General features: G+C 38.4%; 2 protein-coding genes across 8 annotated transcripts in view; both read right to left on the bottom strand.

Annotated features, from left to right (window-relative positions):
* Positions 1–8,143: 8,143 nt before the first annotated feature.
* sp5a (Sp5 transcription factor a) lies at positions 8,144–10,476 on the bottom strand. The gene is made up of 2 exons (XM_061054432.1): positions 10,088–10,476; positions 8,144–9,690 (listed from the first exon to the last, which is right to left on the bottom strand). Exons 1-2 carry the CDS (start codon positions 10,136–10,138, stop codon positions 8,611–8,613), a joined length of 1,131 nt encoding a protein of 376 aa, XP_060910415.1. The 5' UTR covers positions 10,139–10,476; the 3' UTR covers positions 8,144–8,610.
* A 3,793-nt stretch (positions 10,477–14,269) lies between these two features.
* The window catches only part of myo3b (myosin IIIB), a 69,816-nt gene continuing 68,179 nt past the window's right edge, over positions 14,270–15,906 (bottom strand). For all 7 annotated transcript variants that reach the window (XM_061054424.1, XM_061054425.1, XM_061054426.1 and 4 more), the window contains one exon: positions 14,270–14,398. The gene's annotated coding sequence lies outside the window, so the exon portion shown is untranslated. The remainder of the gene's footprint in view (positions 14,399–15,906) is intronic.

The following is a 15,906-nucleotide window of genomic DNA, read 5'->3' as shown; positions in this document are numbered from 1 at the left end:
CAGAATTTAAGAAAAGCTGGGGCAATTCAAGTCCCCCCCCCCCTGCTTCAACACCATCACAAAGTATATAAATTAATTCCATTTTCTCCTGTCTAGAAAGGAGCTGATCAAAATGTGCCAAAATGCCCTGCAATGTTCTCTTGTTGGTGTATTTTTTTGGGGCGCTACCCACAAGTTTAGCTGTGTTGCTCTTTCCACAATGCACAATCCTTACAAGTTATATACCTCGTTGTAAGGGTGACTAATCAGGCTTTCCAACAATATAAAACACAACACAAATTAGTATTATTAAAGGGGCAAAATAAGTGACTGAAATATTGTTTCCAAACTTTTTTTGAGGAGTTTATTTGTCTGGTGTGAAAGCTGGACTTGAGCTTTTATATGACTTTTCTTCTGCGCTTTTACACCGCAGGTCACATCTACACATTCACACACTGTGGTTGCTATTTTAAAGTGACCATCAGAAGTAACTAATCCCATTCATACACATTCACACGCCGCCAACGAAGCAACAGGATCAACTTGGGGTTAAGTGTCTTACCCAAGGACACATCTGACATGTGGTTGGGAGTTCGATCCCCAGTGAGAGACAAAAAGCTTTGCCAACTAAGCCACAGCCACCCATGGGTCTATCTATAAGAGAGAGGGTTAGAGTTAGGGTTAGTGTTCTGGACAAAGATCATTGATGCAAGTTGGTGAAGCCATAGTTGAAGCCACAGACACAATTTAGTGACACTGGATTCATTTAATTTTGACATCATACACACATGAGCTTGTAATTGACTTTGACCATTTTACTTACTGTGTAATACCAAGTGACAATGGGTTTAATTTGTCATTATTGCAAGATGGCAAAGGATTTTAGCTTTCAGCATTCATTTTGTCAACTTAGCTGAAAATCTACAGAAGAAAATCTTAAAAAATCATATTCCGACCTCTTTACTTTAGTGGATAAAATGCCTCTGAATCACTTGATGAACAACACATTTTTACCTGTACTGGGGTATGTGATACTGGCTAAAGACTGTTGTTATTTTTACTCAACAGACAAACACATAAACCACATTCCTTAAGTGAATGTTAGGGTAAGGTGGATGAAGGGTGGACCAGAGCAAGGCTAAGCAGGAGGCCAGAGTCTTACCCAGAAGTTGAGACACTGGAAGCTGAGCCTGCCTTAGAAACAAGCAGCTGTTGAGGCTGTGCCACAGGAGGGTTCAGCAGCTCAGCAGCAGGAACAGAACCCTTTTGCTGCGTCTTCACAGCAGAAACTGAACATGAATGTAAAAATTCAGCTAGAACAGGAGACACTTGCTGCTGCTGCATTTCTATAGGAACATGAGTTGCTGTTGTGTGGTACAGGGTATCCCCTTGGCTACCATCTGGGTTAAGGTGTGTCAGGCAGGGTGGCAGCTGTGGTCTGTGAAAACTGTGGTCTGTGAAAATGGCTGTTGGTCACTGACAGGGGATCAGAGACTCCAAATAGTCCAATAGCAAAGTAAGCAGACTGGCAGACATTAGATTAGACCAAGCTGTGCTGTCCAGGCTGACAGTGAGGACAGCAACATGAGGACAAGAAGATGCTGGCTGATACCAGGGTCAGATGGGCCGCCCACTTTAAACAAAGCAGGGACATTTTGGTGCTATGTGAGTAGCGGGGTCTCTGAAGAGCTGGGAAGTGAAGTTTCTCTGGTGGCAGGCAGTGGAGGTTCTGGGGTGTGCACGGTGCTGCTGAGATTCTGTAGTGCTGGACAGCTGAGGCTCTTGGATGACGTTGACATTGGGAGCCATGATGACCAGATTGGGCCAGGCAGCCAAGGGAAAGTCAGAGTGGTTAATCAGGAAGAGGAATTTAACTTAAGGAAGTGGTCAGTATTTCAAGCAACATTTGATATTTAACTTGCCAATATCTACATAAATGAGTTTTTCAGGAGGTTCTTCACATACATACCAGTTATCAACTGTTTCTATTTTTTTCCCAACTGCAAGGACTAAATGCTGGTTCTTGTGAAAGGGATACTTTTGCTGTACCTGCCCTTTGCTGCTGCCCTTTGATGTTCTTCCTGAATATCTTGAGAAGATATATTTTTATCTAGGGAAGAACAACAATTCCAAGTTTGCAAGATAAAAAAAATATATTGCTATAGCAGCCATGCACTGCCTCCCAATACACTTTAAATACAATTATAATACTCCCAAAATACTCCCATCATATGCTTGTGTGGCTGGAATAGTTTGACATTGAGGGAACAGCCGGCAGAACAGCACATGATGGCTGGTGAACTCCTTTACAAATGTACACTGTTAAATCTCAAAGAGGGTCAAGGACAACGTTTGAACAAGGTCAGATCATGAGTTGTCGGGGCGTGTCTCATGTACACAGGGTGCTGCTGGTTAACTTTAACTGCATTGTATTATTGGGTATTTTATTGTAAGTAATTTATGTAAATATTTATCTGTGTCTAAACATGTATACTTATGTATTCAATGAAGTGACTGAAATCAGTATTTAAATAATGAAATGTTTTAATTACATTTTAATCACTGCTGCAAAAAACATGGAGCACAGCGTGAGACTGACTGCTGACCTCTTCTCCATTCAGAGTCACCATTTTAATCAGCACTGGCATGAAATTACTCTTTATCACAACACTTTTATATGGCTACATATGTTAAAATCCAATTAATCACATTTTTATGGTTCAACTACCAAAAAACCCCCTCTTTTCCTCAAAAGCCAATTAAAATATGCAAAAGTGCAATCCTTTAATTTTCTCATAAAAATGTAAATGAATCATAATTAGAATCAGAGGAATTATTTAAGAATGGAAAATAAAACTTCATGTCCTCATGAAATTATAAAGCAATGATATCTCTGTGCAAGGAAAAGTAACACATGTACGTTAAATAAACCATTACACAACGGGGATGATAACTCTATCAGGGTAGCATGAGCTACATCATGAGGCTAACTTGAGTTGATCGTGTCGTCCTAGTCAAGGGGTGTGGTCTAAAGTGGTTATGTGAGACTATAAACTCCCAATTACTTTAGGGGGGTCTATGTAGCAGTGACAGGTGCCAGAATAGGATGTGATGTGATGTGATGTGGTATGGTACACTATGAAACAACAGGATATGATGTGATAGGATACAATACAACACAATTCATTACAATAGAATACATGATGACACAATACGATCAGTGGCGGTTTTACTGAGGGGGCCAATCTGGGGCCAGTTGTTTTGTCAGAGCAGGTTAAAAATAGACAAAGCTTTAAAAAATACATATCTTATGCCAAATAATAGCACACATCATAAAATACCATGATTTATATGTTTCAGTAATAGTATTTATATCTAGATTGTGAGTCTGGTTGTTGAGTCAAATACTGTGTATGTGTTATTAGGGGGCTCTTCCTTTTGGAGGGGTGGCCACAGGGCGGACCAAGCTCAGTGTTACAGGGGCACTGACCCCTGTTGGCCCCTGCCTAGAACCCCCCATGAATACGATAAGATATATATCAATCAATCAATTTTTATTTGTATAGCGTCAACTCATAACAAGTGACACTTTACAAAATGTATGATAAGACAAGAGAAGTAATGATACAATATGATGTGATGCAATCAGACACAATGTGTATGATATAAAACGGTATGATACGAAAAGAAACCATATGAAACCATACATTACAATATGATACAATATGATATACTTTATTATACTCTTAAGGAACAGATACAGCCCACATTTGGCTGTCTCATCTGTCTTATTGAAATATTAAGAAATAAGGAACAATTAAACCAATCAACAATCAACATTAAATTAATTCAACTTTAGTCTCACTTATGTTTGAATGAGTAAATGTTCATGATCTTTGTCTTTGTAGAACTAAAGTTGACATTACATAATATGGAGGTACCTGAATTGTCAATGTTTAATAATTAATCTGAATGATTCCTTTGCAATTTTATTTGTTTTGAGTTTTTTGGTTTCGTTCAATCTTGGGTGAAACCAACCGTGATTTTGAGTCATAATAATGTCACTTATAAATCTCTTAGATTTTGACAACAGAGTTTTAAAAACCTGATAATAATAATTGGGTTGTTTACTTTTGCAGGAAGAACTATCAATCAGATTATATCAAGCCACAGCCAGTCAATATGCTTTTAATTAATATGTTTATAATTTAAATTTGACTTGTCCACATTTGGTGATTAATATTCACAAACCTGAACTTCTCTACTAAAATAAGATGCCACAACATTTTCAGGCCGCACATAACTTTCCTTCATCGAGTGCAGAAAAGCATTTGACTTCAGGGATTAGATTGATGCCACAGCGTGTCAGTCATTTTATTTCTAAAAGACTCAGTGTAACCTGCTACACAAAGCTCAGGCGACTACAGTACATTATTATTTCTCATTTAATGTGAGGGTATAAACCTTGATCTTTCAGTATCACTTTTATATCTGACATTATCACATATCATAAAGACATAAAGATTATAAAGATCATCATTACCTTGGAAATCGATTACATTAAAACTGTTTACCTCAATGTCGTCGTATTAGATTTCCTTTGGATCTTTTAACTTTAATATGATTATTGACATAAATGAAAAAATACATTTTATCCAGTCAAGTGTGTCAAGATTTAAAAATGTAGACATTTTTCACACTCAAACAAACTGTGTTGACTCAGTTTTGGTCTATACATCACTAAAAACTCTGGGTTCACCTTACCCAGAACTATTTTTTTCCCATGATACTGTTGGGCAATTTACACATATTTGTTCTAAACTTTGACTGAACCCTCAAAGTGTCACAAATGTAAGTCAGTTGTGAAAATGATTTTGTATGACTCTCATGACTAAAAAAGAAAGACATCATTATCACGTTCAGTTCCCCACAGAGACTGATAAGTCAAAGAAGAGATGCTATGGATCACAGTCACATTGTATTTTAGTTTGGAGTTTTGAACATAAATATATCAGCTGCTCTCACCCTTCGTGCCGAGGAACCATTGGGCCAGTGTTGTGGAGACCCACATCTCATTTGACCCATTGATTTTAAAGGTTTATAGATGTACTGATATAGAGGGGTTGACACCATGCAACTCTAATAAAAATGTTTAATCTACTTATAACGGTATCAGTGAGTGTTTTAAAGAAATACTTAATATTCTAAGTAGCAGAACGTGAACACTGATTATAATAAATGTTAGTCAATTGCAGCAACATAAAGAAGTTATATATATATATATATATATATAGATATATATATATATCTATATATATATAGATATCTATATATAGTGTATATCACTGAAGAGAATGTTATCCAGAGGGAAATTACCAAAAACGATCATTTTATCTGCAAATATGCTTCTACACTTTATATCACTAGTATGTTCTATCTATCCAACGGTAGATATTTAATAATTAAATGTTTTAAATGGACAGACATTTATAAAATGAGCATCTGAAAATGGTAATCCACTCATTCTTTTTGGGAAATATTCTTAAACTAAAACAGATATTGTGTCTTTTCTATGAACGATAAGGCCCCTTCAAGAGTTAGAGAAAATGGACTCTGTCTCACAATGAAGCCGAACGATGTCTTTGTGCAGCCTACATTTAACTTATCCATCGATGGGAATCATTTTATAATAGGATGATACAATTTGGATTAAGACGTCAGTTCAAATGATCAAATCCTTTAATACTACTTTTTTTCTCTTTTTTTTTTGCTTGCTTTTGTGGTACATGTCAGTTAATAATCTAATAATGTTGTTGTTTCATTTTGTGAAACTGGACACAACTCATACAGTGTCTTTTACAAACCACCAAGCAGCATGTGAACACGAGTCCATATTAAAACAAATTACAATTTGCTTTCATCTTTCCGACGTCCAAATAAAATTAAACTGTAGCAGACTATTCTGGGATTTTCTTCGTTTTAAAGATACAATCAGGGGGCGTTGGTGGCACCATGGAGATATATTCCTCCACGTGAGGGCCAGGGTTCAAGTCCCAACCATGGCACTTTACCTGCATGTCATTCCCCACTCTCTCTGCCCGATCTCTTACTCTAAACACAGTACTATCAGATAAAGAATAAAAATATTTTTAAAAAGATGCAATCAGTCATTTTCAAACCATATTAAATACATGTACTGTACCTGCACTAGAAAACATTAATAGGTGTGTTTAATTGTTGATAGGGGTTAGGGCCTTTTATTCATCATTTCAATATACGTTTATTTAAAGAAAATTTGTAGATGAACATTGCTGCATATTAAAAGAGATGCTTTTTCGTTGCTCAGTGCTTTGGTTGGGCTTAAAAATTAAACTTGTGGATGAGCAGGTTCAAATAATGCGTGTGTGTGTGTGTCTGACAAACGTGCACAACAATAACTTTTAAGTCAGTGGATAAAAAAAAGATCTTTAATTGACCTAATTTCATTTTAAATTTCAGGGAACTCCTCTAAAGGAAAGCTAAAATAAAACAACTACTATATTTGCACTTTTAGGTAAAGGTTGAGCTAAAAGAGTGATACAAAAATATAAACTCTAACACTTGATCGTTTAAACATATAAAGTGTTAGAGAATGTTACATCTTCTGTTTTAAATGAACTCGTCTTTAAAGCTTGTCCCTCTTCAGAGGAAAAAAATTGTCCGCTCTGTTGAACTAATGAGTCAACTTACAAAAGGGGGCGATGTTGAGGCAGAAAACTACAGATTCAAAAGTAGCAATGAAGAGCATCAAGCCGTTCTCTTCATGCTGACATCTTCAGTGATTCTTCTTAAGACATCCAGACAACTGTGTCACTAACAGAAGAGGGAATGTTTCTCTCTGAAACTGAAATCCTAAATCTGATGTTTGTATCGTTGTATATTAGGTCAGATTGATTGGATGCTGAAAAGTTAGTTAATTCTCTTTATTGATGAGTTACTTTAAGATTCAGAAGGGTTTTATTCCCAGAAAGTCAGTTGTAGTCATGATGTGAAATGTTTGAGGAAAACAAGATAAAGTAGTGAGCAGGAAGTCATTTGACTGCACGTTGAGTGTCAGAGAAGTGATCAGTAGTACATGATGATCAATGTAGATGTCAGTTTGCTTTGTTGTTGAAGTTATTTCTAAACTCAGCTGTCCAAAATAAAGAGTTCTTAGTGAATGTGATCCAAAGACGTCTCTGTCTTCAGCTTCTCCATGAAATCTCAGTCTAACAGGTGAGACATTACGGTCCACCTGCTGCACACCCTGTCTCACAGAGAGTGATGTTCATGTTTCTAGACCCTCGACATCACTGCAGAGTCCTCAGAGGGGATATTAAAATCTGAGACTTTGGCACAAAACAAACAGGAAAAACCTGCATTAACACATTCTGTAAGCATTCTTAAACTGAACCTGAAACTAACATCCACTGTTATATTTTCAAACCCACTTGATATTTGTCTCTTTATTTTATTTATTCATTAAAAGGTGCACATTTTCAACAAACCATCTTTTTCAATTGGCCTAGTTATGTAAATATATAAAAGTAGTTAAATCTGATGTTCTTTAAAAATGCTGGCACCTTAAAGAGAATTCTCTTACTCGCTTTATGTCAGTTTTTCATTAAGGTGGCCGACAAAATTCAGTGCCTGCATAGCTTTACTCCACTACTGTAGTTATTTTTTTTTAAAACATTGCATGTATATGTAGTAATATTTCTGTGGAGATTTTTTAAATAATTGTCATGACAATTCAGGACATTCAGACATTTCTTCACTTCTTAAATTTGATTTTTGTTATGATAACAACGACTGCAGTAGAGAAGACCGCCAAAAAAAAGAACCAAAATAAATTTGATCATTTTTGTTCGAGCCAAAATAAAATCAAACAAGGTTCAATTTGAGGTGAATTACTCATTTTTGAATTTCACCGACAGATGGAAACTAAAATGTAGTTTCCCCCTCCTCAATGTCACTTGACAAAACAGTGTGGAATAGATTAACTGTATTTATCTCTAAAACTTTGACAACAATTTACACGACAGGATGCGTGCCATCTTTATACTTAAAAGTGATATTTGTGACCTCAGACCTGATTGTCTCAACAATCAAACAACTGAATGATATCAAATGATTTTTCTCTGACTTGAGGAAAATGTTATAATCTTTATTCTCACACAGTATTTGGGTCATATCAACAATAGCAGATCTTTTCAAGAGCATGCTTTAAAACACCCCATATGGAGCAAAAAACGGACACTTTCATTCAACAAAAGCTATTAAATAGAATTTACAGGGGAGCGAAATCTTCCACCGAAGACAATGACCAAAACACAAGTTGAAAACTTGTCTCCTTGATATGATATAGACAGTGAATTCAAACTTATGAGCTATAACTTCTCCATGGTCCCAAATGAACTTATGAAACGTTTTATACCTATATATACACAAATGTGCTACACAGACCAGCAATGTTAGAAACTATTGTCAGGGTGTGAAATAAACCAACAAACTGAACAGTAAAGGAAGAAAACGCAGCTCACTGTGCACTAATGTAGGACTGACTGTATTGCACTAATGTGATATCTACTGTTAAAACGACAACAAGGTGTGTTACAACATATTCCTCGTGTCCTCCCTTTTCACGTGGTCGAGTGTCTTGTCGTGGCACTTGCTTTTTTTGTTCTGGTGAGTTTTCACATGTTTTGCCAAGTGGTCACTCCTCATGAACCTCTTGCAGCAGTCTGGGCATACAAAGCGCTTCTCCCCAGTGTGAGTCCTCAGGTGTCTCTGCAGCTCGTCCGACCTGGTGAAGCTCTTCCCACAGAAGAGCCAGTTGCACACAAACGGCCGCTCCCCAGAGTGCCACCTCAGGTGCGCTTTGAGGTGAGAAGTTTTCCCATAAACTTTCCCGCAGCCCGGTATGTGACAAATGTGCTGCTTCTTCTTGCCAGGCTCGTCGCTGGACGTGGAGGACTGGCAGTTCGGACACCTGCACCTCCTGCACCGTCGCGCAGTGGCGAGGGGGGACTTTGTGTGCAGCAGAGCCGCGATCTGCGTTTGGTATTGCGCAAAGTCCGTATGTCCCAGAACCAAGCCCCTCTGCAGCTGGAAGCGATGATGACCAAGGGACGTAGAGTGGGTGACATGGTTCCCCTGCTGAAGGCTCCACCACGGGATATCCTCTCCAGGGTTTGGGGACAACTGTCTCTGCTGCTGGTGGTGCACAAGGCCGGAGTGTCCTGTGACAAAAGTTGGCATCGCGGGAGGGATGGGAGTTGGCGCTGCGTAACTGACAGCGGGGACGTAAGTGGGAGGGCAGGTGGACTGCAGAGACTGCATGGAGCAAGGTAACATCTTCACGGGGGAGAAGTCATAGGGGTACGAGGGGTCCGCCGGAGGGGTGAGGGGTAGTTCGTGGTGCGAGCTGAACGAGCTCTGGATGTGCGCAGACAGCTGGGGCTTTGAGGATAGTCCGAAAGTAGAGTTGCTGGCCAAGCTGCTCTGATGGTTTCCCTCGTTAGTCCACGGGTGAAATAAGCGCGATGGGGAGCCCAGGGTCGGGTCGTAAGGAACCTGGAGGAAATCTGTGGGGTTGGATCCGTGGTGATGCCCGATCCGGTTACAAGTGGCAGCCAGGAGAGCCAGCGGAGAGTGCTTACAGTTCTCTGGAGAAGAGTTCGGAGTGCGATCCTGGATAACCGAAACATACATTTTAGAGCTAGAATCTTTATTTAACCAACTTTAATGAAGTGAGAAAACACACGTAAACACGCGAGGAAATAATAATAAAACAATGGTTTGTCTAAATAGTTTGAATTGAATCTGCTCTAAATCGACCCTGTAGCGTGAGTGGAGATGTGGTGACATAAAGTTGGCATTATGTTGCAGAAGAAGTCATTAACAACGCGAATAATTAGCGTTAGTAATTAAATTATATGACACTGGACCATCAAAGTAGTGCCACTTTCTTTTCTTTTTTTTTTTTTTATCTTTCAGTCTCGTATCCCAGACTTTGTAAATAGCCTCGGATGAGTGACTTTACAAGTTATTAAAGTCGTATAAAGTAAACAGAAACTTGCGCACAAACCTGGAGAAAAGCCTGGAGTGTTTCATTCCGCAGTACAGCCACTGCTGCCATGGTAAACGTCCTCCTCCCTCTCGATGAAATACAGAATAACAACGCTAATTCAGATAAATGTGAACATTCGCAGTAAAAATATCGCGTCGAGCAGCTCTTCCTTCACTCCTCGGTGCCTCCTCTCTCTGAGATCTCCTTGCTCTATCTGAAGAGTGAGGGATCACTTCTTAGAATTTGATAAGGACTTTGGTGGGCCGCCAGCCAGTCAGAAATAAGATTTATTACTTTGAAGTTTGCCGCTGCCCAATCATCAAAGAATAGCGGCTCTTTGAGAGGGGAAAGCAAATCCTTTGAATCCACAAAGCTCCTATGGTGTGTTTGTTGGTCTGGATAAAGGAGCTGATTATTAGGGGGGATGGGAAGGGAGGAGATAAAGGCGGGACAATTAATGAAGTAATCACTATGTGGGAAATGTATATACACAAATAATTGGATTTTCTTGATCAAAGACCCCCATGCCGCCTGGAGACCCCGGTATTGGATGCTGTAGTCATCTGATCCTCTTTTTGTAATTAAGGATTTGTAGCAGAACCCTATGTGACAATGTGACATTGTTATCGCTGGAGATCTCCAACAGACTGTATGATGGAGGAAAGAGACCAAAATCAAGTGACTCAACACAAAGTTCTCATCTCTGCACAATCTGCGTCTGTTTTACATTTCTAATTCGAATTAAAATGTCTTTGTTGTCCCTTTGAACTACAACACAGCATTAAACACTTAATTATGCCCTCTCTGAATTATTTAAATAACTATTTCTTCTTCACTCATTTGTTTTATCCCAACCTTACTCCCCATTTTCTCCCCTCTTTGTTGAGCATCAGAAACTGTAAGCTTCTAGAGCCTGAGGGTAAATTCCCAATAGCTAATTCAAATTAAAGACATGTTACTTAACATGACACAAAAGGGAAACCTCTGTTTAGGTGACAGAAGCAGCACATGCAAATGGTGATGTCTCAATTAAGATTTTTTATAAACTTGTCAATACATCTAGGGGGATGAAGTTACCATCAGAATAAATCACAGGCACTCAAGCACTAAAGCAACCTAATGAAACAGAGGTATTAACTATGCAAGTGGACTCTAAAACAAAGGATAAACTAGTGTAAAATATCATTAATAGTCCTTTTGGTTTCAGAACATGAAAACAAAAGTATGGAGTTTTTTTGTTTTTTTTACAAGATAATATCCAAAGTTTTGCAGCAGGGCTGCTGAAATGGAAGTTGCAGTTTTCAATATCAACCCTCTGATCTTTATCTGGCTTCCCTGCAGAAACAATCACTGTCCTCTCAACTAGTTTGGAGCGGCAGATTTTGAATTAGATCTGTTCCTTTGAAGGGATTAATGTTCCCAGTCCTCTCCCACGGCTTTACACACAGTCATGAGGGAAAGGGGGAGTCCTGCTGGGCTGAACTGGAGCCATGTTAAACTACAAAACTGGCTACAGGAGTGGTGTAGTCACACTGTAGACTGAGGGGAGAAAAAGAGTGGAGATTAACCTTGTTTACATCAAGTTATGGTAGCAGTGGGAGATGAAATGTATTCCTTCTAAATGTGTGCAGTAAACAGCATGGCTGCTACTTTGAATCATGAGCATTGTTGTGTTTAATCTGTTGCTTAGAGAAGAGAGTGTGTGTGTACGTCTGAGTAGCTCTTTAATAAGTTACACCTACACGCTTCTGTTGGAAAATCATCTTAGAGAAGTCACATGTCTGCAACCTCTGAAGGCGTGGGTGGAAGTTTGTTTTGAAACAAGGTACGTTAGGGCCCTCTTTATAAACAAATCACAATTCATTTACATGTTAACTAATCACTAATACTTAGAAAGTTTAAAGTTCCAAAGTTGTTAAAGAATGCTAAGGAAGGCTATACCCTCCTTTAAAATAACAAGGCAGAATTTAATGTCTATAAGGTTCAGGACAAGTCAAGAGTCATGATTTTCATATTCTTTTATCATCAGTAAGGTTCTTAAAAAATATTAAAAACATGATTTATGACAACACTTCAAACTTGATGTGTTTTAAAACATGACAGACTAACTTAGAGTCTGTTAAGTTTATTATTCTCACATTTATTACCATCAGAAATGATCAACACCTTCCCAAAGGACTTTTGTCACAACCTGGCAACAGAAAACAAGTTCTTATAAAAGAAAAGCGTTCAGAAATGGATTCATTTAAACATCTGAAACTGATAATTACTGCTTTAAGATTGCACAGCATTAGTGTACATTATTTAATTTCAGAAATTTGGTTTCGAAGGATCTTGACAGAAAAAGGATCTGAAAGCAGGTGAAAAGAGAATAATAAAGTGAACAAATGGTTTATAGATCAGTGGGAACAAGTTTTGGGTTGCCAGGATGTGAAATATTCCTTTAACTGCTGTTTATCCTTTCTATTTGAGTAATTATTCAGTTACAAATGGAAGTGAAATATTCATACACACTCCAGGGTTTCTCTCTCTCACTACTCAACATTCAAGTGTGCAGCATGTTGATCAGTCTTAATAAAAGGCTTTTACTACTCAAACAGAATAAACAGCTAAATATAAAGGCAACACGATAGTGTCTTAATAACTAAGTCATAAGACATCAGTGAAGGATTTACTGAACATGTATAACGCTTGTTACCCCTCATAGATTGTCTATAAATGATGCCTTCTTAAAACTCTCAGAAAAGGTGAAAACGTACTAAAATCAGTTAACTAGGTGTAACAAACTCTATCACCTGCCAACTCAGTAAACATTTGATTACTATATTCTCCAAAAGTTTATATTTGTGCAGAGAAAAATCTGTCAGCTAGTTTTTTTCTTCCAGGTTTAAATGTCAGATAAATGTCAAATGTTGTAATCTGCTCACTGTCAAAGCAGACGACTGTTAAAGTGAGAATCCACCTCAGATTCAGAATTCTTTTTTTTTCGATCGGGAACAGCAGCAGCCGTGTGTGGATATTGAAAACAGTAGACGTTAATTCTGATTTAGGGTGGATTTTCTCATAAACCAGCTTTACATGTAGGCTGTCATGCTATGCAAGGGAAAAATTTCAGCCATATATGACAACCGCATGAATTTTGTGAACCATCAGCGTTACAAAATTATTGATATCTTCCTTTGAGATACTCGGTTCAGCCCCAAAAGCAACTTCTTACATTTTAATGCATCTCAATGGGACTCAAGCTGAGGGATGGATTTGGCTGAGCAGGACTTTGATATAGTTTGTAAGAAATTCATGACTGTGGGCTCGACACAATGTCCAATCCCTGAGGTAATTTACTTGCTCCAAACCTCTACCGTCTTTTGGCCATACCTCACAGGGTCACTTCAGCACTGGTTTTGGCTAAAAGATTTTTTTTTTTTCCTGCGGCATTTGATGGGAAAATTAACTGGGAGAAACCCCCACTGCAACCGTTTTCTACCTGTACACTCAAAGGTTTGAACATGGAATCAGACTGTACCATCCGTGTATTACATACAGGACTTTAAAGCTTTAAGCAGCAGAGGGTCGATCAGAAATACTGTAACCAGGTGGAGGCATGTATGAAGCTGTGAACATCTAAGAAAGTAGATTCACTCCTGAGTTATAGGAAAGAAAAATCACACAATTTGTGACTGTAAAAGGCAGGAAATTAAAGCTGAAGGTTTTTCTTTAGTTTCCGCATATAAAAGTCAAGGCAAAACCACACATCAGTTTATTGCCACTCTCATATTTCTATTTAGATCAGACACAAATGAACTTTCCTGACTTTAAATGGAAGAAAACATTTTGACAGGTGACTGTCATTTCTGAGGTTACCTGAGACAAAAATGCTTCATTCAAAGCTTATTCATTTCATATTGTGCAATACTTTTTATTAAAGTGTGCAAGTAAAGCCGGTCTGAAACAATAAAGAATATTTATTATTATATCTGTAGAGCACATTGACTGAACAAAAGACAGATCTTTATAATCATGTTTAGAAATTGGAAAAAATAGAAAACTTTGGAACAAATCCAAACAGACTCACCTTTATGAAGCCGTGATGCTGTTGTTGTAGGTAAATTATATTCTTCTAATTATTTCATATTTTTTTAAAGACATGAAAAGGAATAAGAAGTGAAGGAATGAGAAAAATGATACACCAAGAGTCAGAAGTCACTTGTTAAAACAGATTTATTTAAGTCATATAAAACGGCAGTTTACTAGCAATAAATAAAAATGTACAATAGATGTGGATGTGAGTTCCTTTTGGTTTGGGTCCGGTTCAAAGTTGGAGAAGGCAATCTGCATCGGAGAGAGAAGACCTCTGATCACATTCATACAGCAGTAAAATACTCTTCACAATCATTGGTCACTTATCAGATCAGTAAAGTTGGATGGTTTACAACGTTTTGTATTGACCACAAATGGAACTGAGGCGCTGGAGCTGATTGTGATGTTCACATTTTGATCTCTCTGACAGCGAGGCCTGCACATTTGACAGAGTCACAACATGAACCCCTTTTTAACTTTCAATGCTCTCTGGACAGTACGCGAGAAAACAGGTTCCACATCTGTCTCATACGAGAGATATCAGAGCGTCGGGGATGAGGGTGAGAGGGGAGGAGGGGATGAGGGTGCAAGTGTGAGAGTGAGAGTGTGAGTGTGTGGGAGAGAGAGAGAGAGGGGAGGGGGGGGGAGAGAGGGAAAGACGCTCGAGGCTACTGGGTACTTGAGCCGCTATAATGGTGTCTCGTATGAGAAAACATCTGTGAATTTCCTCAGTGATCTACAACAAAGTATAACTCAGAGCAGTCACTCAGCAGACCTTTGAAGTTGCTGTCTGACAGAAAGCTGCCATTGTTCGCAGCCCCCAACACACAGAAACTCTAACTTTGGTCTCACTAATTTTCCCTGCAATGTGATACAACTCCCCCCCCCCCCCCCCTCTGTTCTGAGCCTATGAAGCTGGGGGTCTCTGCATATTCAAGAGCAAAGAGCAAAGCCTTGGCAATGTGCAGGGTTGGCCTGGGGGTCAGGTAGGGCGGGACAGGTCACTTTACCTTCCCTCAGCCCACCCTGACTGCAATAATCCAGCCCCAAAGAGTCCACAAATCTCCCCTTCTACGATGATGTACAAGCAGTGCTCTCCCAGGACAAATTACATCAGAAAGACCCCCATCTCCAATTCTCAAACATACAGAAATGCCATGAGTACAACGATCTCTAAACGCTCAGATTGTCTAAGCTTCTAAGGACAGGTGCTTTAAGATTTTAATTTCAATAACATTCAAAACGAAAAAAAACCCAGAACTTTATTGACTACTTTCCAGGTGTTATTTCTCCAGAGCACTTAAGCAAGCGCTGCTTCATGCTTCTTACAACTTTTGGTACAAAATGATGTAATTTGGGGAAATTTGAACTACTGGCACACACAAACAGTCCAACTGTTCAAAACAAGGTGTTGGCTCTTAGCTCAAAACACAGCAACCGGAGGAAATGGAAAGTCATTCAATATTTGCAAAATGCTCGTTTTAATTTCAAGGTTTGTAATATTTTTTAACATAAAAAAAAATATCCAACAGTGTAATGAGATCTTAGGTTGATATATATTTCAAGTTCGTAAAAATATTTTTAAAATATGCTCAGTAGAGAAAATCAATAACTGATAAAAGAAGGATTCATTGTATGGAGATATTTATCTTAACTTTCTTAATGCAATAAGTGCCATATCAATTTAAACAGAAATACTATAGGCTATCACACACCTATACAATAGATCCCATTACATTTGTCTGAGAAGACATTGTTCC

The sequence above is a fragment of the Labrus mixtus genome, chromosome 13 (assembly GCF_963584025.1).
Source record: "Labrus mixtus chromosome 13, fLabMix1.1, whole genome shotgun sequence".
NCBI lineage: Eukaryota > Metazoa > Chordata > Actinopteri > Labriformes > Labridae > Labrus > Labrus mixtus.
Note: the sequence above shows the minus strand (reverse complement) of the source record. Positions and strands in the feature narration are given on the sequence as shown.

Coding starts and splice junctions, on each gene's coding strand:
- sp5a (XM_061054432.1), bottom strand. CDS start 10,138: ATGGCAGCAGTGGCTGTACTGCGGAATGAAACACTCCAGGCTTTTCTC. Junction 9,691..10,087: donor CACTCCAGGCTTTTCTCCAG/GTTTGTGCGCAA, acceptor TCGGTTATCCAG/GATCGCACTCCGAACTCTTC.